The sequence below is a fragment of the Daphnia magna genome, linkage group LG1 (assembly GCF_020631705.1).
Source record: "Daphnia magna isolate NIES linkage group LG1, ASM2063170v1.1, whole genome shotgun sequence".
Lineage (NCBI taxonomy): Eukaryota > Metazoa > Arthropoda > Branchiopoda > Diplostraca > Daphniidae > Daphnia > Daphnia magna.
Genome location: NC_059182.1, coordinates 10,990,722 through 11,016,607, shown reverse-complemented (window position 1 = coordinate 11,016,607; position 25,886 = coordinate 10,990,722). Strand labels below are relative to the sequence as shown.

The 25,886-nt window shown below is 39.0% G+C and overlaps 1 protein-coding gene and 1 long non-coding RNA gene across 2 annotated transcripts; one reads left to right on the top strand and one right to left on the bottom strand.

The window, feature by feature from the left end:
• Positions 1-8,038: 8,038 nt before the first annotated feature.
• LOC123473678 (uncharacterized protein K02A2.6-like) lies at positions 8,039-14,148 on the bottom strand. Its single transcript, XM_045174842.1, has 4 exons — positions 14,104-14,148; positions 13,744-13,926; positions 12,314-13,682; positions 8,039-8,172 (listed from the first exon to the last, which is right to left on the bottom strand). Exons 1-4 carry the CDS (start codon positions 14,146-14,148, stop codon positions 8,039-8,041), a joined length of 1,731 nt encoding a protein of 576 aa, XP_045030777.1.
• Positions 14,149-17,966: 3,818 nt separating this feature from the next.
• Positions 17,967-18,877, top strand: LOC123471374. The gene is made up of 4 exons (XR_006645848.1): positions 17,967-18,104; positions 18,167-18,252; positions 18,314-18,643; positions 18,732-18,877. It is a non-coding gene; the product is annotated as an uncharacterized LOC123471374 (long non-coding RNA).
• Positions 18,878-25,886: the final 7,009 nt, after the last annotated feature.

Below are 25,886 nucleotides of genomic sequence, written 5' to 3'. Positions count from 1 at the left end.
AAACCACTAGGGATCAACTGTAGCATCGGGTCAGTTGGTATCAAGCCTCCTTTAAAATCCCGACAAGTCGCAAAATTAACAACTATTACAAATAAATTGACCCCAAGAATTCCATTAAAGATTTCCCAAATCCCTTTACAAGCATTATTTGATACAGGCGCGTCTAAAAGTATTATACACGAGAGATTTTTTAATAAGTTGCCCCCTAGAAGTCAAGTGATCTGCAGTCAGCTTGATTTGATTTATACGATATAGGGAAGAAAAAGTTCCCACACACACTGGGAAGAGTGACATTGCCCGTTCGATACGGAGAGTCAGTTTTAAGACAAGAATTTATTGTTACAAACGGTGTTACAGAAGACTGTATCCTTGGATGGGATGCAATCCAGAAACACGGATTTCAGATTGATGGAGAAGCCAAGAGCATTTATTTAGCAAGAGATGAGCAGGGCCCTTTAGCTATCTCTAGGGTACCAGACATTGCAATTACAACGGTAAAAAAGACGACACTATTTCGTCAGACGTCACTGGTAATTGCAGCGCAAATGAAAGGTTCATTCCGTATGTCCCCCCTCAAACAACATTTATATTTACCCCAGAAGAAAATTTGCTGGAAGGAATTTATATCGAAGAATTCATTGGAAAAGTATCAGGAGAAATGAGAGGAATGATAATATTATGGTCGAAAATAATTCATTTACTGAAGTCAACATACCAAGAAACACTAAGTTAGGAGTAATTCAAATAATTCGTCAAGAAATAGGGAAAGTCGCTTTAAACAAATCAGACCACAAACCTAACGAGAAATTTGAGCCTGTTGTAATTTCGGATGTCGACACGGAATTTCAAGTACCGCTCTCTAAATTATTAAATGGCTTACACGAATTGTTCGCTTCAAAAGATTCAGAATTAGGGAATACTAATCTCATTAAACACACAATTGATACACAAGGACGAGGCCCTCTTCAACAACGCCCATATAGAGTAAAAAAAAAATCAAATACAATTATTAAAATAAAATGCGTGAAGCGGATGTAATCCGATATTCACATTCACCATGGGCTTCACCCGTGGTGTTAGTAGAGAAAAAGAACGGCGAAATTAGATTTTGTGTCGATTACAGAAAATTAAATAGTATTACAAAAAAGGATTCTTTTCCAATGCCACGAATTGATGAAACTTTAGACAAATTATTCGGAAAGAAATTTTTCACAACTCTTGATTTAGCTTCTGGCTATTGGCAAATGCAAGTGGATGACTCAGCTATTGAAAAAACTGCATTTGTAGTAGAAAACAACCTTTATGAATTTAAAAGAATGGCATTTGGTCTGTGCAATGAACCGGCTACTTTTCAAAGACTAATGAATTATGTACTAAAAGACGTCTTAGGTAAAAAGCATTAGTACTTGGATGATGTCATCATCTTTTCTGACTCTTTTGAAGATCACTTACGTGATATTCGTGAAATTTTTGACTTATTAAAGGCTGCTAATTTAAAATTAAAGCTTGAGAAATGCCAGTTTATAAAACAATTGGTAATCTATCTCGGTCATGTTATTTCAACAGACGGTATTAAACACGACCCTCGAAAAATTGATAGGATAGTGAACTATAAAACACACATCTGTTGACGAAGTTCGGTCATTTCTTGGACTTGCTGGATATTACAGAAGATTTATTTAAGATTTTGGGTCAATTGCTAAACCACTGACTAGATTAACTCAAAGATCTCAGTAGAAAACCTTTTGCTTGGGGAACTGAGGAACAACTTGCTTTTGAGAAATTGCGTATTTCTCTAGTAACGCCCCCAGTTCTTGCTTACCCCAATTTAACTGAAAATGTTTTACTCTTTACTGATACATGTGATTATGGAATAGGATCTTTACTTTCTCAAATGCAGGATGGTCATTAACATCCAATTGCATATTCAAGTCGACAACTGACTAAAGCTGAATTAAAATATGGAACGACAGAAAAGGAAGCATTGACCGTAATTGATGCAATTAAACATTTCAGGCATTATCTATGAACCGTTCGAAATTATTAGTGACCATAGACCTTTGCAATGGTCGAAAAACCAAAAAGATAACAATGGAAGATTAGGAAGATGGGATATACTTTTAGCAGCGACCAATTATGAATTAAAATATAGGCCGGGTCGTATTCATCAAAATGCTGACTGTTTGTCACGCTTAAAAATTGCTAGTATTCAGCTAGCGTCAACCAATATCAAATTCATTTGCCAAAAGCAAATGGAAGGACGATCTTTGTCTTGCAATTAAAAAGTATTTAGAAAAAGGCGAACTCGAAGAAAAATTTTCCCACTGTAAGCCAGATTGGGTGACAGAAATTGAATACTTTGAAATTCTAGAAGGTACACTTTATCGCCCACACCTCATCAATTGCCCTGCCCAAAAAATAGCAAGCGGAACGAATTAAATCACCAATTAGTTTTGCCTTTGTCACCGTCACCGTCATCTTGTGCTAAAAGAATTACATGATGCACCGATAGGAGGACATTTAGCTTTTTATAAAACTTACTTGAAAAGGAAAAATCATTACTGTTGACCAACTATAAGAGCTGATATTAAAGAATAATACCGTGCTTGTGAAATCTGCATGGCCAACACCTCTTCAACATATAGAACACTTTTGCACCCGCACGAAATTGCGAAAGCTCCTTTTCAAGTAAAAGGAGTGGACTTTTTAGGTCCTATCCCTCCGATTTCCCCAAATTGTAACAGTTATATATTAGTAATTACTGATTATTTTAGCCGCTGGGTGGAAGCCGTTAATACTATATATATTATACATAGTATTCTATTACTCTAGTATATATATATATACTTTCTATTACATATATAGTATTCTTTTACTCTGGTAAAACTGTAGGAAAAAAAAACAAAGGGTTGCTAAGAATTCGGCAACTCTGGTTGATGCCGCAAAAAAGGAATTTCCATATTTTCGTTTTTTAACCTACTCTAAAATCGTTGAATTAAAAGAAAAAAATCTGAAAATTAGGCTGCAGGTAGAACTAACGTAGCTCTTTTTTTAAGCCCTTTTGCGTCTTCGTAGCCCTAACTGTTGGTTAAAAAAAAAAAGCCAAAGTGACCTTATTTGCATAAGGTCCTCTCGGCTTTCTAAAGACTTTTTCATCGAATTTTCACCCATCCTTCCCATTAAAATAAACTTCTTGAAAAAATTTGGAACGTTTTCACTATTTATGAGAACGTACACAAAAAAAATTGTACCATTTGGGTGAAAATTGTGGCACTGAGAGAACCGCAAAAACGGCGTTTTTGCATAAGGTTCTCTCAGGCTTCCAAAGACTTTTGGTAGGTACTGTACCTTACTTAACTATACTATACTATTAGTAATTATAACTAAATGTTCATCGAACTCAAATAGAAATACACTTAACTAAAATGTATTTTTTATACTAAGTATCGTTGAATAGTAAAGTAAATAAACAATTTACTTCATTTAACTAAACTATTAACTAATTAAATTTCACTACATGAAATACGACAATCTTACCTAAGCTAGATTTGAACCATAACCCTTATTATTAACAATCCAGGGTCGAATTCCGAACTTTTTTTAAGACTTGACTTGAACTTGACTTGAAACAGTCTTAGTTAAGTACGACTTAAGTCAAGTATTGGGCTGAAGTTCGAAACTTTAATTTTCAAGTTGAAGTGTGATTCCGAACAAAAAAAGCTCACTTTATTTCCTATACTTAACTAAGATTATTTACTCGACTTAGGAAATTCACTTGACTTGAAATTGGCAACTGAGCCAACGAGAGAAGGCCTACTGAAAATATTTCTTAATTTAGCAGCAGACGCTTTTTCATTTTATTACAGAGTGAAAAGAACTAAAACGAGTAAACAAGAATTGAGCCGTCGATCGTGTAGTGGTTTTAAGTTTCATTTGTGCTTTTCAACTTGTGCAATGAGTCTTCCAAAAGGTACAAAAAGATCAAGAGATGTGTGGCTTGAAAAGGAAACTTACACGATGCTGGAAACTTTTATTATATACAAGGTACCGTGTGAATCATGTCATTTGAACTAAAGAATGACTTTAATTTTGATTTTATTATCACATCACATCACGTATGCTTTTTCGTGCAATATTGGACGTTGAATCCGAATATGAGTTCCGTCAATGGATCCAATGATGCCTGGAATACGGGCTATTTCTGCAAAATCGCGTTTCAGCTATATATTTAACAAAATTTTACTAACATATAAACTTATAAATTTAGAATGTTTTCTCATGTCATTTAGGTTATCGGGGAATCGAATATGATTCAGTGATATAAGGCATAAGGCTAGGGATACTGCAGAAATGGACCGTGAAACAGACGATTGGCTGTATCGAAGAACATTTCCTATTACATTTTGGGATGTTCCAGTTGCATAGAATTGTAATGCAATCAGTACCATGTCAAGTGGAAGTAAATTCCTCTTTGCTGCTGTCTCTCGTTTTGGTAAAATGTCTGTTACCAGTGCTATTAAATATAACAGTTATGGTAGGAATATTCAATATACAACAATTTATGTTCAATTTAAACCTGTTAAATATTCTATGGAAGGTCGATCGAATCTAAATGTCCTCATTAACTTTTCCGCGGAGAAATAACTTAAAACATCTTTCCGTGTTTGGTAAGATGGGATAAGACGACGTTTTCTTGCACTGCGTTCATCGGCTCGTTCTGAATTAGCATAGCACTTTCTGTTGAGAAATCGTCAACATTGTCTGTTAAATTATCTAGATCTTCTAAAAACTCATCAATTACGTCAGTATGATCCGCCATTGTGTAAACAAAAACAATAACACTGTCCATTTCCCACACAACTTAGGCAAACTTGAGCCTTAAGTCAGTTTCAAGGCACCTAGGAAGGTACCGTGAGATTTCGGAGACTTAACTAAGTTTGGGGACTCGACTTTTGCGTTTTCAAGTACAAGTTTTTAACTTGACTTGAGATTTTTGTGTGCTCGGAATCCTACTTGGATGAAATTCTGAAAAAATTTTCAAGTCAAGTCGGAAAACCACCTAAGTCAAGTCCAAGTCAAGTAAAAAAGGACGTTCAGAATTCGACCCCAGTACTATTCCACTGAGATACCTAATCTTTACCAACGTATGCTCACAAACTTAAGATACAGATATGTCCTGTTTTTTCCCAATGTAACAGAAAAAGAGTTGTCTAAAGAAATTTGTTTTTAAAATTTTTTATTGATAATAGACATAACATGGATGCTTCATTAAACAATTGATTTCATCACGCTTGGTTCGAGGAGTTTTCAGTTCAGGATGGTATTGCCCAAGTGAGAGGTGTCCAGTAATAAAATACCCATTTGTAATAATTAGCAATAAGGAGTTTTAGGAGCAGTAGTGAAGTTCATTCTAAATTGTACATTTCACAATTGTTTATTTTACCAAATTTCATTTATAATATTAGTTTATTATTAATTTTATTTTTATAGATAAAAATTTAAATTGAACAATTTTAAATTGTTGAAAAAAGGTTGAGAGTTTTTGCCAATCGCGAAGGTAGGATAATTTAGAATTTAATGAAGACAAGCCGCAATTTAATTCGAAATTTCTTCCAGTTGTTCTAAATTTGTCATCTCAAAAATTATGTTATGATCCTATTCTGGAGTTTCATAGAAAAGAAGAAGAAAACAACGAGAGCGAGACGATGGCGGCTCCCAGGAAGCCGACGACGAAGCGGCATTGAGAAGAGAGAAGAAGAAAAAAGGAAAAAGAGAGGGGCATTAGACCGACGAGCGGAGAGAGGAACTGTTGAACGTATTGGGCTATCCAGAAAAAGCGCGTGAATTGTTATTGTCTTTTGAGAGAGTATTTTAACGAGTCTTTTTGATTCCTGTTGATTGAATCAAGTAGTGGCCTTAGAAGTCATCTGAAAAAACGAAGGTACTGGGTATACAATTTACTGGTTATGGCTGTCCCGTTGTCTCGGAAATTCATGTGTCTATACGTGAGGCGAGGTAGAAGTGACGTAGTCATAACATTTTGGGTCAGAAGTGGGATACAGAGGCCTTAGAAAGGTCGAGCTTTGTCTCGGCTGCCCTAACCTTGACTCCAGCTATTAAAAAATAAACATGTGATGATGTGATGATTTGAGAATATGTGATGAACCGATGGCGTGTGACGATTATCTTGGTAATATTTGACGATTAAGTGATAAATGATCTAAAGAGATGTGATCAATAAAAAAAATGTGATGATGTGATGAAATGAAAATATGTGATGGAAGGGTAGAAGTCATGGTCTGAGATGATACGAGACGAAGTAGTGAAATGTGAAGCTAGGGGACGGCATAGGATGCAATAATTTTATCTTTTTCGTAACAAAGTGAGGTGTGTTTGAGAAAGATGACAGGACAGGAAGGTGAGGCGAGAGAGTACAACACCAGATGGGCCATGAGGGAGAAGATCCTCTGATCCAGGAGGAACGAGAAGATAGAGGGCAGCCAAGTCCCGCTCTTTCGCCACTGATTCAAAATATCAGGGCCGTCATGCTGCTCCTCACGAACCTATTAGCTGGGCAGCAAGAACAACAAGTGGCTCAACGGCAGCTGCAGATGATGCAAACGGAAGCCCTCTCAACTGCTTTGCGTAATTTGGCGCAAAGAGAGGCAATGCCGGGGGTCCAACAGAAAATTGCCGGCCTTCAGTGCGAATGAAGAAGAGAAAGTGGACGACTGGATTCACCCGATAAATGCGGAGGCACGAGCGGGGGCGTGGAATGATGGTATTAAGTTAAACATGGCAAAGGCCGCACTAAGAGGAGAAGCAGCGCGGTGGAGGCCAAATGGATTCGTGGAGAACGAGTGGGAGACCTGGTCACGGGCGTTAGCGGAGGCGTTCCGGAAGCAATATACCTTACAAGAATGGTTCCAGCTAGTCAAGGAAAGGCAACAAGAAATCGGTGAATCTGCCGCTCGGTACGCACTAGAAAAATCGAAATTACTTCGGTATTGTTCAGAACCCTTTTCAGAAAAGAAATTCGTGATATACCTAATACAAGGGATACGAAATAGGCAATTTAGTCCTGGATTAATTCAAAATCCACCACAAACAATTCAAGAGTTTGTGGCTACCTACGGAAAACTGGAAAAACCGTATTTTGCACCGCCTTTGTGGGATCTTTGCCTCACCGTGTATGATGGTTTTCCTTTAAGAAAACAAGCTACGTAAGGAATAGTTTTCAGTATAGCCAAAACATTTTATAAATTTACCAAACACAAAATGAATGCTACACACTAATTATTTGGTTTTGATGTTGACATCGGATATTTTTAATCTATCTAACCAAAGTGCTCTTTTTTTATGAAGAAGAATTGAATCAAGTGGATCCCCTTTGTCAGCCGAGGGAGGAATCTGAAAGAAACGTACTTCCCCAACTGACTTGTATCCAATTCTATTATTTGGACACCCTTCGCAAACGCACTTCACATAGTACTTTGACATATTAGTGAGGGCCCTCTACAAAAAATTAAGTTAAGATAACTTCAATTAGACTTACGGTAAAACATTGACACACTAAATGTTACCTGAATAATGTAGTTTGTCACTGTGTAATCCAATTTCTCCAAACAGTATCCCTTGTTGAGATGATTTCCCTTTCGAAAATATTTCCATAAGAACACTGCAGGAAAAACGGTGTGGTTTTGTTAAAATGGCGGATCTCAACGTTGCCGTACAGGAATCCTGCTATCTGCAATGTGCAAGAGGTCTATTAGTAATTATTCGCTAGTTCCAAGGCTTCGTGCCACTGTTGAGTGTAAAAATTGTTTTTGTCTTCTAAAAGACGATTTCTCATTAACGGTCTCAGTACAGTTGGCTCGAAAGCATCTCGCCCCTTTAGAAGATAGAATAGGGTTTCACTAGTGCTGGAGTGAGGCGTCTGGCTATAGGATGCAACAGCATAGTCTAAGTGCTCATCCCACACGGATGGATTGTGAGTGACATGGGCGGTTAACATATCTCCTAGTGTTCTGTTAAATCTTTATACAGCTCCATCACTTTGTGGTTGATAGGCCGTAGTTTTCAATTCTTTTACACCTAACTTCTTGCACAACTCGGTCATTTCCAATGACTGGAAATTGGATCGTCTATTCATTAGGATTTGAGAGGGCAACCCTTCGGTATTGACAATGTGTTAAGATTATAATTATTATAAACTTACAGCTTATTGTTTGTGCTGAAATTTCTTTCAGTGCTAGTGCTATTACATATCTAGTCGTATGCTCACTTATTATAAGAATGTTTTTATTCTTTTTGTTACTTTTCAGGCCAACAATATCCATAGCCAGCCTTTGCCAAACTTAGTCGGTAATAGAAATTGGATGGAGTGCAGCTTTGCATACGCTAGAGGCTTTCTTCTTTGCATAATTTAAACAGGTAAGTATGTGTGTTTTTATGTCACTAGCCCTTCTTTGTCAAACGTACTTATGGTTGAGAATAAAAAATGTATCCATTGTGATGCATAGGGTTGCTTTATTTAACACACAATAAACAGTGTTAATTAACATTAATTTTACCAGAAGCAGTACAATAGACAAGCACTTTTATAGTGCAACTGAGAAAGTTTCAGGTACTCTTAAATATCTGTGGAATACTTATTTCAGGTTTAGATGACGAACACTCTTGAGAACAAGACTGGTCTAAGGTTTACATAAAGAGAGAGCTTGATTTAAACAAGGTGGGTACAAGAAGACTAAGGAAAGGCCATGCTAAACAGCATCTTCGGTTTCGCTAGGTTTTGGCAACAGCAGATTTCTGTTTTGTTGCATTCCCTAGTTTCAACACTTATCAGTAATGTTAACTATCGTTATTGAATTCCTAAAGGACCTGCTAATTGGTGGTAATGAGTTCCATTTTTTGCTGTCGTAGCGTAAAAATTATGAAAAAATATTCATAAATAAAAAACTTGGGACAAAACGTTTTTTTATAGTTTTTGCGCTCTATAGATATACTCGACCCCATTGACAAAAGTAAAAAATATAATCCCTTTTTTTAACGTAATAATTTTGCAAAAATGAATAGATCTTATCAAGAGCTATCCATTCCTGTATTTTTTTTTTTCAAATATAGAGCTTATAATTTACCGATTATAATTCATTTAGTTTCACGATCTGTCAAACCACACCGACAAAAATATCCAATCGGTTTAGTACTCGGTTAGGTATTTTTTTAAGCAAAATTTTAACGGAAGTGGATAGCCCCTATCATCGGCTATCCATTACTGTAAAAAAAATATATTTAGACCTAATATTTTTACCTATGAAGCTATTTTAATTTTGTGTACTGGGATAGAGGGATTACCCGAGACACGTTGAACCCCACCGACAACGACGCACCACATCGGGGTTTTGTGTAGAGGTTGCGCTAGTATAGTGAATTGAGCTGCCTATCTCTTGCTGCAAATTGAGGCCAGGGACCTGAACCCTACCAGGAGTTGTCGTCATGGTTTTCCTGACAGGGTTCAGGTCCCTGAACGAGATGGAGTTGATATTAGACGAAAGTTCGCTTATAGACCTGTTTCGGATGCTGAGTTGCCAAGTTTCATCAGTTTTATTATGGGGCACATTTTTGTAAAAGATTTTGTTATTTAACCTAATTAAAGTAAATGTAAAATTTTAAAAACCACTGTTCCTCCTATTGGGCTGAGAGGACTGACATCACCGATGCATTTTGAGAAATGGCAACGCAGCATCCGACACAGGTCTTCTTAATTTTATAGTTAAAAAATCCTTTTTGACAAATTTTTTATTCTTATTTCCTTTCATTTTAGCATTATTTGGTGCCTCAGACGGGTCATAAAAAATATAGTATTAATGGATACCATATTTCATTATATGCTAACTGTGGTCTGATACTGTTGCTGGGACACCATAATAGTTGGCTCTTAATTAGTAAGCATCATCTAGACGATAACTGTTAGCTAGATTATAAGTGTACGCGGCTCTATAGGAATAAGTACCGGTGCAGCTTTGCCATAAGCATCACCTTAGATGTGCGCGACCAACCTGGCGAAATAGGTTAAGCAGTGTTTCCACGTTGTAAGCTTTTGCTAAATTTTTAAGCTTTTACGATCATTCCGACATAACACAATGCAGTCTGTCGGATGTCCGGATGTTGAGTACATCTTTTTGATATCCGCCGGACAGCCCGATATCCGATTTGGATGTTCTATGGATGTATTTTTTTTGTGTTGACCGCCCTCAACAGCGCCGTCGGACATTCTAAGGATATCCGAACGGGCTTTCATTTGGCTATAAATATGACATATATGGACCTCTAATCTTTAAAAAACATTAGGCTATATCTGGATTCGAATTCGGGTCTCCCGCAGCACAGTCGAATATTTTTCCACTGTGCCAATAGATAAATATACTATTCATCATTTTCGAATAATCGAATCCAATTGTTGTAAAACACTTGATTTTTTTCGATAACAAATCACCAACAGGATTTTTAAGAAGTCAAGATGATGTCGAACTTAGGTTAAACCAGAAGTGTATAAATTGCAATTATACGATTTATGCTAAATATTTTTGAAATTTTAAAATTCAGCATGATTTATTCTGTTTGAAGTAGTTTTTTATTATTTTTAATTAAAATCCTATCATAAGTATACTTGCTTCGAATATTATTAAATGCCGAATAATATATATTTTCTGTAAGTTAATTTCCAATGGCTTGGTTCCCGTAAGCTAAACGGCAAACCTGTGCAAACAAACTCACGACTTACATATATTTTATTCATTTTTTTGTAATAAATTTAAAAATAAACCACCCGGCAAATAGATAACTACTCCTTTATTTTTTAAATTTTTTGTATTGAATGCTGGACTTAAAATAAAAATACTTTCAAGGGAAAAATTTTAACATGGTTAAGTTCTCCCCTTTTGGAAACAAATAAATTTGACAATTAATAATGAAACCTAGCGATCGGCCCCAATTAGCTCTAATCGAGTTAACCGCCCCGCACCGATAAAGTGAATTCGGGGCTGAATTGAGGTGCCACTTTTTCAACCGGGGCGGTGCGGGGAAAAATTTAAGGTCAACCCGTTGCCCCGACGCAATTTTTAAAAAATACCGTTCTTTCGGTTTCAGAGTAAAAATCGGGGCAGGCGGGTAGATCCAGCTATTATCGGGGTTGTTATCGGATCGATCGGGTGAAATATTCAATCGATTAAATTTTGCATCGATGAATCGATTGATTGCAATCGGGGTAGCATCCCTGATTAAGTACCTCGAGTAAACCCCAATTGAATTCGGGGAGAAGAATTTTCCACCCTGAGCCATGCCTCGATGGCCCGAAATGAGAAACCTGATTGGCAAAAAAGGCCCTGATTCGGACATCCGACGGCAGAAATGTGCTATATGGGTTGTAAGCTTCAGCTTTTTGTAACTTTTTTTAATATTGTGTAAGTTTTTTCAGCAAAATGGAACCAGATGCATAGATTATATGGTCAAACTACTCCTGTACGCACGACGTCACTTTACGCGAACCTCGCTCCCTCCAACAATGCTGCCCCAAGCGGATTTTAACTGGGATAGGATGGATAAAGGATACTAAGGATGGCGTTTTGCATTGCGGTTGGTGCAGCACTGTCGGAGGGATCAAGCCATCGTGAGCGTTAAAAAATCCGATTCACGAAATGTGACGTGGGCAGGGTTTATTTACAGGCGTTTAACATGGAGTACTTTAACCATCTAATCTATGACTGTGATGGAACACTTAATCTTTTTGGCTAATTTTGGGGCTGCACATTGCTGTCTTCTGCAGGTGGTCTGGTAACTTTTGTATTATAAAGTGGGACAAGTGGTCTAAGCCAATAGCAGAAACAAATTAGCAGACAAACTTTAGATTTTAAAACTCAATACTCATACACCATAGAAGAAGATCCAAATTTCGAATGCGTGTATTCATATCCACATGCGTATGTTTATACGAAATTTCATTAATCTTATTGATTGGATGTGTGGAGTTCTACTTAGCCGGGGGGTAGGGGAGTCTACCGATGATACAGTCTACACTTTTTTCCAGATATTTAATACCTAGGGCAAAAAAAAAAGGTCTGGACTGACATTACCCAACCCCCTTTATGATGATTTTGCGCCAAAACCGCCCTACCTCTCCTTAAAAAGGTAAACTATTAATATTTTCTACCCACAGATGGCTTTTTCAAAATAAATCGGTGTTCACCTTTTTGTGCAGGATACTGTACAAGCACTTGATGAAGGTTGGTAAGAATCTTCTCTTCCGTTTCACCCGTAACAAGGAAATCATCAAAGTAGATGAGCACGACGGGCATTTCCCCAAACAAGTCATTCATCGTCTGAAGATAAATTTCAGAAGCCGATTTTAACCCGAATGGCAGTCTGAGGAAGCGATAGTAGCCTTTTGGAATTGCCATCGTACACAGATAGGACGCTGTATTAGACAAAGGAATCTGGTAAAAACCAGATGCAGCATCAAGGCTACAAAAATATCGGGCTTTACCCAGCTTGCTGAAGAGCTGCTCAATGGTGGGAACGGCAAAATGTTGGCGTTGAATGGCTTTATTCAGTTCAAACGGGTCCAGACCAATTCGGACATCACCGTCAGGCTTTCCGACCACCATCATGCGGCTGACCCACTCAGTTGGCTCTTGCACAGGTGCGAGGATGTTTTCCTTGACCATTTCGTCCAACTTCTTAAAGACGCGATCCTCCAGCCGGAACGGAAGTCGGCTGGCTGCATACACAACAGGATCCACACGATTAGCACCTGACAGTAACCGAATGTCATTTTCTACAGGCAATTTACCCAATCCCATGAAGACGTCCATGAACTCCATGACGATTGGCGGCCACAGAGTTTTAACTGGCGACTGTACAGCGTCAACTCGCCGAATAAGGTTCAGCTTCTCGCAAGATGGGAGCCCAAGAAGGGGTGGCTGACCAGACTCATCAACCACTACGAAGTCAATAATGAACACAGCGCCTCTATGAACCACTTTGGCTGTGTGCAACCCCAGCACTCGTATGAGGCCATCTTGTGCGCGATAGCTGATAACAATAGGCCCAGGGCAAAGACGGCGGCACGTTTGGGGCAGCAGAGCAAACGTCTCATACGGTAGTATGTTACAGGTAGCTCCAGAATCAAGCTTGACGTCAACACTATCGCCATCTACTGGCACCTGCTGGCACCACTCGGAACCACTGCTAGACGTCGTTAGCGCATGCGAGACGTAATAATCTTCTTCAACTGACAGCGGGAGAGTCATCACCGTACCGCCACTCTCGACGTCACCGACCCATTGCATCTCACCCTCAACAACATGAACTTTTGCCATGGAGTTTGGCGCTTGACTTGACGACACCTGGCGGATGTTTGAGGAGCTAGGACAACAACTAGACACATGGCCGATGACACCGCAAGTAAAACACCGGACATTCGAAACACGAAACTGATTTTTTCTATGGTGACGACTGCACTTGTTGCATCTGAAATGCTGCTGGTCATCTACTGTATTGGTCGGTGGGGTTGAATGTTGATTTGTCACCGGCTGATGATCAGGCAGGGCTCTGGATATTAACTGAGACAATTCTCGCAAACCTCCTATTAACGCGCCGACTCTGAATGGCGTGAGCAGCATCTGTTGTCGACGTTGTGTTGGTTTGGCTAAGCTGGGCTTTGGACGATTCACACGCACGCACCATTTCACACGAGGCTTCCAACAACAAATTTTTTTCGAACAACAGTTTCTCACGGACCAGGGGATCAGCCACACCTAACACTATCTGAACTCGTAAGACCGAATCAACACCCGTTCCATAGCCGCAGGTTTTAACCAGACTGCGGAGATCAATTAACCACGAATCAAGGGTTTCACCAGGCATCTGATGACGACGAAGGAATTTAAAACGTTCAAAAACCTCACTACGTCGGGGCTCAAAGTGGGCAGTCAATTTTTCTAACACTGGTTAAATTTTACGGGCATCGCTGGCCGGAGTGAACACAAAAATGTCATAAATTTTTAAGCCCTCACTGCCAAGAAGAGTGATAAGGGCGCCCACCATCTGTTCTTCATCCACGTTGAGCCCGCTGCGTGTGACCCCCATGTACCACGTGAACTATCTACGCCAAATTCCCCACTGGGCTGCCAAATCCCATAATTACATAATTTAAAACAATTATACATTCGCTAGAGTTTAACCATAGAATTCAATCGCACCAATCCAGTGCTATACTAATAAGCTACCCAACACTGCAGTCGTATTCAATATTGCAGATTTTATAAACCATTTAATACATAATACCATTTAAGACGGCAACATACCTTACTACGTTTCTCAACATTGTGATTCTAAAATAACTATTATTCTGTCAATCAGTAGAATACAAAACAGTTAAGTATATTTGTGTCGTTAAGTAGTTGAGTTAAGTAATAACAAAGTTACTTTGGTCGGGTAAAAAAGACTTTATCCAAACCTTGTTTTTGACTAATCTTGTATTTAGGTTTTCGAAGCAGTAGCAGTAGCGAGCGCCAGATGGTGTAGTCGTATCCCTTGTTTTTCCTCTGATTAGTTGTTGCCAGGTAACGCGTCACCGCCATAGCACAACTTGATATCAGCCAACGCGTCGTTCCGTTAGGACGAATGTAACCACCACTTCGTCGTACCGTTACGTCGTGTCTTTCAATGTGCTGCCCTCAGCGGCACAATTTTAGTCATAGGAGTGCCCAAATGCAGATGACTTTTTTTTATTTTCAAAAATTCTTGCCGGAAAAATTTTTTCTGAATGATCAAAATGAATGACGAAAGAAGAAACTGATTCGTTTTACGAGGATATTAATATACCAATTCACCTGAAACTTAAGCTTAGAAGAAGCGAATTGAAACAAAAATTCGTCCAGAATATATGTAAAACGAAAAGGTACGGTTAATAATAAACACATGAAAATATTTTGCCAACAAGAAAGCTCATTAATAAGAAAGCTTGTTATTCGACATAATAGGTGAACTTTGTTATTTATTTACTGTCACTACTGTGTTACATACATTTCCCCATTGTAAAAGGTAAAAAATTTTGTTTGTTTGGTTTTTAATGGATGGATCATCAACTACAATGTCATGAACTCATGATTATGTAACCAAAGATTCAGGAATGATTGGAATTGGTGATGTGATTTCGGAAGATTAGTCTGCTGATGAAAATGTTGAAGAGAATTTGTTGCAATCTGATGAGCATGTTGATGTTGATGATGAAACTGAAAATGTTGAGTAAAAAAAAATACAAATCATATAAAAAAAATACAAATCATCTCAAGTAGTTGTTGGCCAAAAATTTCCTAATTATGTAAAGTTATAAATAGGATAAGCGTTTTATGTTTACATTAAACCTAATAATAACTTTTCATAAGGAACAACTTGCTGGAAAGACGACGAAGAGTTGTAATGAGAGAGAACTGAGGAACGGCCCAAGTACAAAAAGAACAAGAATGAGTAATTTAAAAAATCAGGTATGTAATATGAATGATGATTCAGGAATGTATTGGTGAAGTTTTTTTCATTTACTGTGCCTCACACCTAGCATTAGATATGAATAAAGCTTTGTTTTTAAAATCTAAATTAGATGGAAAATATGGTACGTGAAAATGAATGCAATTTCCTATGTCTGTTGATGAGTAAAAACGAAGTTAAATTTTCGTCAGACCTAATTGTGGAAGGACTATTTGCCAAAGAAATAGAGAACCGCCAAGAATTTCACGAGGTACAAAAACTATGGAATACCAAAATTGATAAGTTATAAAGTATGCAATTTAATCGTTTTGAATGCATAATATCTCGATGGTCACAAAAAACATTTTATTTCATACAGAAGCTCGCATGTTAACCAGAGATCGGCAAGACCATAAGACAAGAAGAGATGAAAAAATAAAAGAATTAAAGAAATCAAATCGACTGAACTCCTCTTCAAAGAAATTAGCAGTTGATGAATTCAGCAATCTTCAAGAGCAGAATTCTTCTTCAGTGTTTCTACAGAGAGCCCATCTACGGTTTCATCTGATGGGTTGCAGAACTCTAATACCTCAAAACTGCAAGCTCATTCCAGCCGTAATGCCTTGACAATTTTACCTGCTCCGCCAGTAACTTCTACTGGAAAACCGATCCATTTCTCGTCTAGCTTTGAAGTGGATGACCGCGGCCAGTCTTCTCCTTCCTCACTCCAGGCGTCAGTTTCGGAACCTTTCCATTCTAAAGTTGGGCACCTGTATTCGCGGTCCCTTGGAGATGGAATCCTATACGTGCTTTCGACGTACCGCGCTGTTGCCAGGTCCTCTTCGTCTGAGCCCAGGGAGTAGTTGCTGCTGACGAAGCTGACGTTGAATTTTTCGCCATGATGCCTCGCGATGCTGTCGTTTAGCGCTGCAATGTCTACGCCCCTTTCCTGGATGTCACTGGCCGGTGACATCCAGGAAATATATTAGCAGTATGGTGAGGCCCTGTCTTGAAGTAGCGTGGCCGGATCTAGGATAAGGGTTGAAGTGAACGAGAAGAAGGAATCTTTTTCCCAGTGGTCCTCTACCGAGGGTGGAGAGACGTCGTCGGTGTCACCCGAGACGTCTGCGTCGTACATTACCTTGTCATCGTAGGGGTTGTCCGCGCAGTAGAGAATGTCCTCGTCGTCATCAGGGTAGGCCACCACATACAGCGATTCGTCCATGTCAAACGAGTAGTCAGCGCAGTAGAAGATGTCTTCTTCATCCGGGTCGGGAATCCAGGCAGCTTATCCACCTTTTTTATCTTCCCGATCGCCCGTGGATGGGAGGAGAAAGGTTTGTTGCTTAAGGGTAGATTTAGTTTAGGATTAGGAAGGTTTGGTATCGAAGGGGTGGTGGGGTGAGGGAACCTACCGAATGATTCGGTAGGGTAAAGGTACATTGCATGGGGGACATTTTATGACATTTTATTTGCGATGATTTTAACTAACTAGTTTATTCTAAGGGTCTACAGCATTACGAGAGGATTACCTAACCCGGGTAGCATTTCAAGCTCAGGACAATATTGTTGCTGATTCGGTATCACTTTAATGGGAATGCCTCGATATCACTCACCGGCCCGAGCTTTAGCCGACTAGGTCACCAATGGCTAGCAAATTTTGATTTGCCAGTATATTCTAATAGTTATGGTAGTATTTTTGTAGTATGTTGAATATCAATATACTCCCAGAGTACTACCACAACTATTTTAATATACTGGCATGCCAGAATTGGCTAGCTACTGATGACCAAGTCGGTATGAGGTTGGACCGATGAGCGATATCGAGGTGTACATTAGATAGAAATTCCGACATACTACCAGAATACTGGCAAATAAATTGGAATGTAATGGCATGCCAAAGCTGGTTTGCCGTTATCCACTGTATTGGCTAGAGCTCGGGAAGCTGAGCGATATCGAGGACGAACCAGGACAGTAATGTCGATAAAGATCATAAACTGAAATGGCCATTGTGTTTATTAATTAGAATTATACGAAAAGCCAATATAGAAAACCGACCCATATTTATTGTGTAAAAAAAGTCAACACAGCCATAAAAGTAAGTCAACAATTTTGTCACAAAATATGCATTAAACTAGATTGACTGGAGCGAGTTCATCTTCATTGCCTAATGCTGCCAGTCGTTTCATTTCCTGCTCACCAGCAGCGCGTCTTACTGCCGTAATAATTTTTCTTCTTGCAACACCTCCCTCGTCGTCACCGGAATTTGTGTTACGGCGCAAAATAGTTGGATCAAATATTGTCATCTGGCAACGCACGATTTAATGGTTAAAATATATTAAGCTAAGACCTCTGTTTAGCATCATTGTCTGTTTGCCTTTTGTCTGCTAGTCCTGTCAGTGACAAACCACGCTGCTAGACAGTTACAGCTAGTTTTCCATTTGTCTGCCTAATTGAACACCGTTTCTTCCTTAGTTTGCTCTGTGTTCTTTTCGTGTGTTCTTAAGTTCTACGCATTGTATGTGTTTGTAGTTGCTTGGATCAACTCCCTGTCCTATGTCAAGCTTTCCCAATCGGTAATTATTATGTTTGTATGTCCTCATAGCATGCTAACTCTATCTCTTGTCACTTATGTAAGCTCGCCCAAGTCTAGTGTCCTTAGAAGCATCTGTGTGTGGTCCATCAGTTTAGGTGGTAGCTTTCCTGCCAGTTATGCCATCCTAGGTAAAATGTCCTTTTGTTCTTTCTCATTTGATTGTTTGTTAACCCTTCTTTGTGAATATAGACACCGCATATATACACATCTGAGCTAACCGACATTCTAATTGGCCAGTCATTCGTCTAACCGCTCCCTGCTTACAACAGCGGAGCCGAATAAGACAAGCTCCTGAGTTCCCTACCTCTAGCTACGAAACAATTTGCAAGAACGGTTGAAATTGATCTAAGAATCATTTGGTCGTCCGGTTTCCTTTCCTCTGAATATCTTCTTCTTATGACATCTGAAAATCGAAAGAAACATAAGATTATTGAAAAAGTAACTGAGAAAAATAGGAGATACAACATATAACCTCTAACAAAAGGCCACATCTTCGTTTCTTTGAACACCTTTTTGCCGGTATTTTTTTTCTGTGCAACATAAGTTAATCTTAAAGCTTTGCCCATTAAAGCTCTAAGGATGAGTCGCGTGATTTCTTGAATCTTAGTGCCGCCCAGCAAATTAAGGGTTGCCTTAAGATGGTTTCAAAACGGGAGATCTTTTAAGGCTCGGCAAAGAGTGGCAAAATCTTCCTCTGTTTCAACCGGAAGAGAGTCAAGGGGAAACAAGAACTCAGAAGGGATTGACTGATGGGTTTCGTCAAGACCGGGACTTTGAATGGCTAGCAATTCCAAAGCATGTTTTATTCTTGAAATGTCATTCTTCATCTCGATAATAATTTGAGCTACGTTTACGGGAACTATTAACGACAGTTTTTCTGTTATGGTTTCTAAAAAAAAGGTTTCAATAATTAGATTTAACAAAAAATTGTTAAACTATGATATACTTATTATTTCTTCTTCTGTTAGTTCAATAAAAACACCATCAGGCCGCTTGACATACAGGTTCTTCTGTGGATGGTTCAATTCTCCCACAACATCGCTAACTTCGGGTTGTAGACCAATAACTTCCAATGCATTCAGTAACTCTTCTTCATTGTTTATAATTTCATAGGATACGGCATTCGCTGATTGGTCTGACTCTTGTAGTGACCCATTTGACTCACTTCTTTCATCCGATTTTACTATTTGGTCAGCTTCTTCTTCCATTTCATCTTCTATCTCGTCTTGGGATAAGTCATCGTCGTCCCCATCACCCAGAGAATCTTCCGATTGATTGATGATCGATAATATTAAGTTAATATTTGGCATTGCTTCATCCTCACTGGCATATTCTTCACCAGATGATAGACTACCTGAAGATAGCGATGGGGCCGCTCCTGAAAAACAAAAACAAATGTAGAACCCCTCCATATGCTATCAAATTAAAAAAGAAAACAACTTGTTGAGCCCTTGGCAGATAATGCTTCTGTAGGCTGCTTTAAAACTTTTGGTTTCTGGTTGATCAGCTTTTCCCCAGGGCCTTAAACCAACACACCAATAATATTCGTTAACAAATATAAAGCCAATATGAAAGGCTAACATTTTACCTGGTGTAATATGGTTTGTTTGGCCTTTCTTGCTACATTTTGGTTTGGAGCGCGCATTTCTTTCGGCTGGCACAAATTAAGTCAAATATCGTTATCATTCCAATGAACATTATTAAAGAGGGGATAATTTTACACTTTGCTATGATATAATTTCTTTACCAAATTGCACTGGAATGAAGGGAGGCAAAACCTTTCTGGTTTGTTTCGGTTGAGCACGCTTAATGGTCATAACACGTCCACATTCAGTTGAGGATGAAAGTTCTTTATAATCCATGGGTTTGGTGACTCTTTTCTTCCTATAGGAAGAATAGATTTTTTATCATATTTGGCTGACCGTCACGTTTAAAAGTATCCATTTCACAAATAATTCTTTCACTGTCGTATTACACTCTTGAGGCCTGGAAAATGCACACATCAGACACAGCTGTTTAACACGTTTTAGATTGCTAGTCTTTTGTCTTCTGCTACTATAATTCTGTATGGTTGTCATATTAGCAAAGAAAAAAAAATAAAAACCTATAAAGAAATGTCGGCTCGTGGAGATCACTGACAAAATTTACAATTATTTTTTAATTTAGACACACAAATCGCGTTATTAACTATTTTAATCTATCGCACATCATGGAAAAGTAAATCGTTATCTTATTTGTCAACTTAAATTGGGTAATATACATAGTGGAAATTGCGATCTTATTACCGTTGAAGCTTGCGACGCAGTCGCTCCGAGTTCGAATCTAGAAAACAGCCTCAATAATAACATGATCCTGACTGGAAATATAGTCATGGGGAGCGCTCTGCCCCGCTACCATTATTCGAATCTTGTTTGACACTACCAATTTTTAATTTAAAACAAATAACAATCAAAATGGTAATGCAAAAATTTTAAATTATACTTAATAAAAATTTTTTGTTTTTTTTTTTGCTTTTAAAGAATGAAAAATGTAGAGAATAAAGCTGTGGCTAATCTGTGATGGTACGAGAAATTACAGTCAATGTTGCATACCCTAGACATATTTTAATTAATAATTCAACAAAAAAGGCGTAAACTAGAAAATGAATGTTTCCTAACTTTAAAAAGTGCAAAATTGCAAAATTCATTTCTATTACCAGTTAATTTAATTAGGCGTTTTAAAGCTGCCATCTTTAGGGCTCGGCCCCGATTACCTGAACCCCAAAAAACCTCACCGACCTACCCGAAAAATGGCCTATCGGTTATGACCCGGGTAGGTACTTTTCAAGCGGCTCGGTTCGGTTCAAAATACCCGGTGAAACCGATAGCCCCGGCACCATCTTGAAAAAATGGCGTATTTGTGGCGCCAAATTAGAAAGACATGAAAAACACGAAGAATTTCTCGAATTTTGAACTTACATAAAATTTCTGGGGGAGATCCGGGGCAAAAGTCGGGTAATGGGGACAGAAACCCGGAAGTCGACCCAAATGCCCATGGGCAGGAAAAAAGGCCCCCCCGAACCCGATAGAACCGCACTGAAAACCGAAACGACCTAACCGATCGGCCCAAAAGCTACCCGATTAACGCGGGGCCGAGCCCTAGCCATCTTATAAAAGAGCTAACCGATCCGTTTCTGGAGGACCCGAACCGATCGCAACAGATCGTCCATTTTTCGGGTAGTTCAGATCGGTTTTTTGTTGATGATTGTTTGCACCATTAACAAACAAATTATTTACTCAGAACCTCTCAACAATACAATTTGCTAATGTACTAAAATGGAAAAATACAAGGGCTGAAATGTTAGCTCAAATTCTCGATGTATAATCATGTCCAATATTGCTCCTCGCCTGGCAACCCGATCTACGAAAACGAAACGTAAAATTTTATGTTTTCATGTAAATTGTGGGGAAAATAACATTATTTTGTTACCTGCTTTGTCTTCATATTGAATGGTGTAATATTGGAACGATGCAGCAACCTTTGGCAGTGGGTATAACCCAGCATTTAGAATGCAACTGCAAATCATCAATTAGAGCGGTTTCAATCTTTTCTTCCATTCCGCTTGATTTGCTGATGTATAGATTTGTAGATTTCACTGGTTTCGAAAAGAAATCACCTCTTAATATGAAGGGCTTGAATGATATTTGAGTGTTGGAGAACCCCGTAACTTTGATAACCATGCCGTTTTCGCAAAGGTAAAAGGAGTCTTTTTTGGTACTCGGTTTAACATGATGTTTCAGTGTTCTCAGCATATCAACTGGACGTTCATGGTCAAAAATTGATTTCTTGCTCACTGATTCCAACTGTGAAACATGCTTAAGTTCAGATATTCTCTTAACAATTTGTGCGAGCACTTTGTTTGGAGATCTTACGAGCATCTTCATTTGGCCCAGGAAAGTTTCAAATGGGAAAGCAGAACTAGAATCAAGTGAGCCATGGATCTCACAGTCATCAACTATATAAATAAGTGAGTGAACATTGTAAATTATGTGATTATTGCCATAAATCTCGCCAAACTGAAACGCGAAATATTGCAGAGAACTTCTTGCCAAGTGGGAGTAAGTTTTGGATAAGGTAGGAGAACACAGAATTCGAATAGCTAAATGGAGGTATAAAAAATGAATGTACTTCTCGCTAGGCAAAATTCCCTTAAAGAGAACAGGTCCAGTATACAGAAGAATTGTACGGAGTTCGTTGGCTTTCAACTGTTTGGGGTATTTTAATGTTATGGTAATTCGGTGAAATTCCCCTGGGTATGAATGCCGAATTCGACGAAGTCTTTTCTCAAGTTGGGTTTTATCCCATGTTCCAAGTCTATGTTGATAGTGCTTTTTGCTCCTGTCCCCTGTCCAAATCGTCAACAGTCGCTTAAAAACTCCAAAAAGGACAAGATGCATATAGTCCAAAGGGAAACTTGATATCATGTTGATATTCAAATCTAACAAAGGACTATTTCCCTTGTGATGGTTCTGGTGTACCTGATATCGGAAAGTGTCATCGGTACGAAGGGAAATGTCGACCAACTCCGGGAAAGTCATGCAGTGGTAAACTGCGTCAAACACGCCTGTTTGACTACAACGTTCACAGCCCCCATAGCCTCCATGCCCAGTAATGACCTTCAGAAATTGTCTAGCAGGTGCGTCACAAACAAAAGAAATGATCTCAACTGAGTAACATTTGCTTTCGAATTCAACACCTTCGCTTTGCAGTTGGATCATTTCAGTAAGGAATGGTCTTAGATATTCTTCTAAACTTGGAGGCTTTCCTTTACCTGCAAAAATGCTAATCACAAAAGGCGACGAATCAAGTGAGTTGACCACTCGACAAAGTATTGGCCATAAGTCGACGGAATTGGTTTTGAAAACAGGAGTACCATCAATGTTGATTTGACATTTAATAGTGAGGTTGCCACTGCCAATCATACCTTTCTTCAACTTTTGCAGTAGACCATTTTTCAAGGAGAAATGATGGAATGACTTGTTACGGATTGGAGTGTTTGTAGTTTGGAGAATAGTTCTAGGGTCAATCGGTATATCATGCCCTAGTGCTACTATTAACTTAGCAATAGCTCCAACGGCACTAAGAGAGAGTTTTTTCCTAACATATAATAAGGCAAGTTCTTTCATAATGTCCTCCTTGCTTGAAATATGCCGAAGAATGTTGTCGTTACTAAACGCATTGTTTCCGTCAGAGCCAAGTGTGTCAGTAGGAGGAATATCATAAGAAGCAGAAGTGTAAGGCCTGGCAATGATTTTCGGTTTGCCAGCAGGCAACTGTGATACTTGTTGGACAATTTCATCATCCGCGTCAGGGAAAAGGTTCACTTCTTCATTTCTACGTACGTAACTGTAAATGTTAAACAAATCAAATCCCTAGATATATTGTGCACATTATTTTACAACTGGAAACTCCGGTGATTTTTCTACAACAGTTTGAATACTAGATTGCTTTGTAGATTGCAACAATTCAGCCAATTCTTGGTCAACAGCACGTTTCTTGGAGAATCGTGATACTTTTTGCATATTGTTACACAAACGTAAAAAAAACAGATGTACTTTTCTGTTGTTGTCTTTCACTGAATGCGTTTCCGTCGTCTGTTTATTGTGTTTATGATACCGTTTTTCTGATATTGGTTGTAAATTGGAATACAGTATTGGTTAGTACTGGAAAACCACGAAGGCGTATAGATTTAATGAATAAAACATACACCAATTCAGGTTGTACAATTGCTATATATCCAGCCATCATTTCGCTGTTGTTTCTAGATTCGAAAGACGATACAAATCCTTTAGTGAGGCTGTGCTGTAGGTTCCGTATGTTTCAAAGCCAATTTAAGGTATTGATCCTATGTAAGTTTGAAAAGTAATAAACGTATTGGTAGTTATAGTACTTCAATATTGGCTGGACATTGTTTATCCTATTCTTACGAAATAAACAAAATACATCTTAACCATATTTATTTCAATATTAGTCCATTGTCAGATTGTATTGGCCTGCAAGTTTAAAAAAGAAACGCTATATAATGGTCTGGCCCAATATAGTTTTCCAATCCATGTTTGATGTTGGCGTAATAGCTTATTTCTATGCTGGCTCAATTACTGTTTTCCGATAGGAAAGACAGCATACTATTGTAAAATGGACCAATATTGTCCCAATATTGACATCCATGTATCGTATTTCTTAGTCAATTCTAACTCATACCAAACTTGAAGTAACATCAGAATTTAAAAAACCACAAACCAAAATGTACCCAGTAAAGGACCAACCTCAAAATTTTATATAGAAATCCAGATGCAAACCAGATCAAATTCAATATCGTGTGTGAACTGGGCAATATTGAATGCTACCCGGGTAAAGGGGAAGTAATCAGATATGAAGAGGGGGGAGGGAAAAGTTAGCTTGTCATCAGTGGTGCGAAAGAACGGCTGCCGCTTCTCGTCACTGAGAGAGGCGGAGTGAATACATGGCAGATGGCGTTTGGTGGTTCATCGGAGGTCTTTCCGCGATATTTGCTAAAGAAGGCGTCGGTGGGGTTGGAATGTTGACGATGGTCACAGGGGCACTCGTAACACGTCCGGGGTTTACTTGGGGACCCATTTCGATGTCGCGACGGAGCAATTGGGGAGGGGCTAGCCAACTGCAGGGGCTTAAGTATCTGCAGTATGGGATGTTAAGCCCCAAAAGCGAACCTAACCCGAAGAAACGAAAAGCCAAAGTAATGGACACGCCTACTCCCGATAGGATCCCGAAGTTCCGTAGCCAGTACCAGACTCTTGCCATGAACGAAATGTGTTTGTCTTGTCCTGGGTGGACGAGGACGGTGTCCACGTGCTGTTCCCCGGAAATTTTTGTAACATTACCTATCTGGATGTACGACAGTATATCGCCTATAATTTTGGAGGCGCCTAAGTGGTGTGAAGTTATCGTGGGGTGTAAATGCAGGATCATTCCTGGGGAGTTATCAATTTCTAGCGATGCTGCATCGATGAGACGACGTCCATGGGTCGCCACATTAGGACTTACTGGTGCTTAAGTATTTTTCGTGAAGGTGGGGCCTTCCCGTTGAAATTGACGAAATTTGCATGCCAATAACACTTGGACTACTTCGTGAGCTCCCAACCTTCCATGCTGATGGTTTGATTTATAACTTTTGTTTAGGCAACACACGGTGTGAAGCCCGTTTCGAAGGTGACGTTTTGTGGGGAACATTCCAACACTGAAACGGAGGCTCCCACCGCGAGTAGTTTCGTGCAAAGCGGAAGGTCCAGATGCAAAGCTGCAAGCCAACTGTCATACTGGGTTGTATTTAAGGCGACTTTCGCGTTGCTGGTTGCAGATCTCTCGATGCAGGTGGTTGGAGATGTCCATCGCGAAACTCCTAATGTATTGGGTGGCTGGCGTATTCAATTTCGGACCGTGTTAGCACTGATAGTGGCAGACCTATGGTTGCGTCTGTTTGGGTTAGACTTCCCATCGGGGTGGTCAACTTCTTGAGGAGTCTCTCAAACCACGATGATGACCTTGTCCATACCTAAGACCGGATTTAATGTGGTTTGGCTTGGTTGGATGGTGAAGAACCCCTTGATGAAACCACGATAATACGACGCTAATACTAGGAAGGACTGTAATTCCTTAACAATCTGGGGTTTTCTCTAGTAATTAACATTTTGAAAGCCTTACCCTTAGGTTCCCACATAGCACAGGTTGGTCCCACGGACATCCA

Bases quoted from the DNA above. Each gene is read 5' to 3' on its own strand.
- LOC123473678 (XM_045174842.1), bottom strand. From the start codon at position 14,148: ATGGGGGTCACACGCAGCGGGCTCAACGTGGATGAAGAACAGATG. The intron at 13,927-14,103 runs GTGGGCGCCCTT...CGTCGTCATCAG, and splicing joins ACGTGGATGAAGAACAGATG to ATGCCTGGTGAAACCCTTGA. The intron at 8,173-12,313 runs GTGAAACGGAAG...TCAATACCGAAG, and splicing joins TGATGATTTCCTTGTTACGG to GGTTGCCCTCTCAAATCCTA.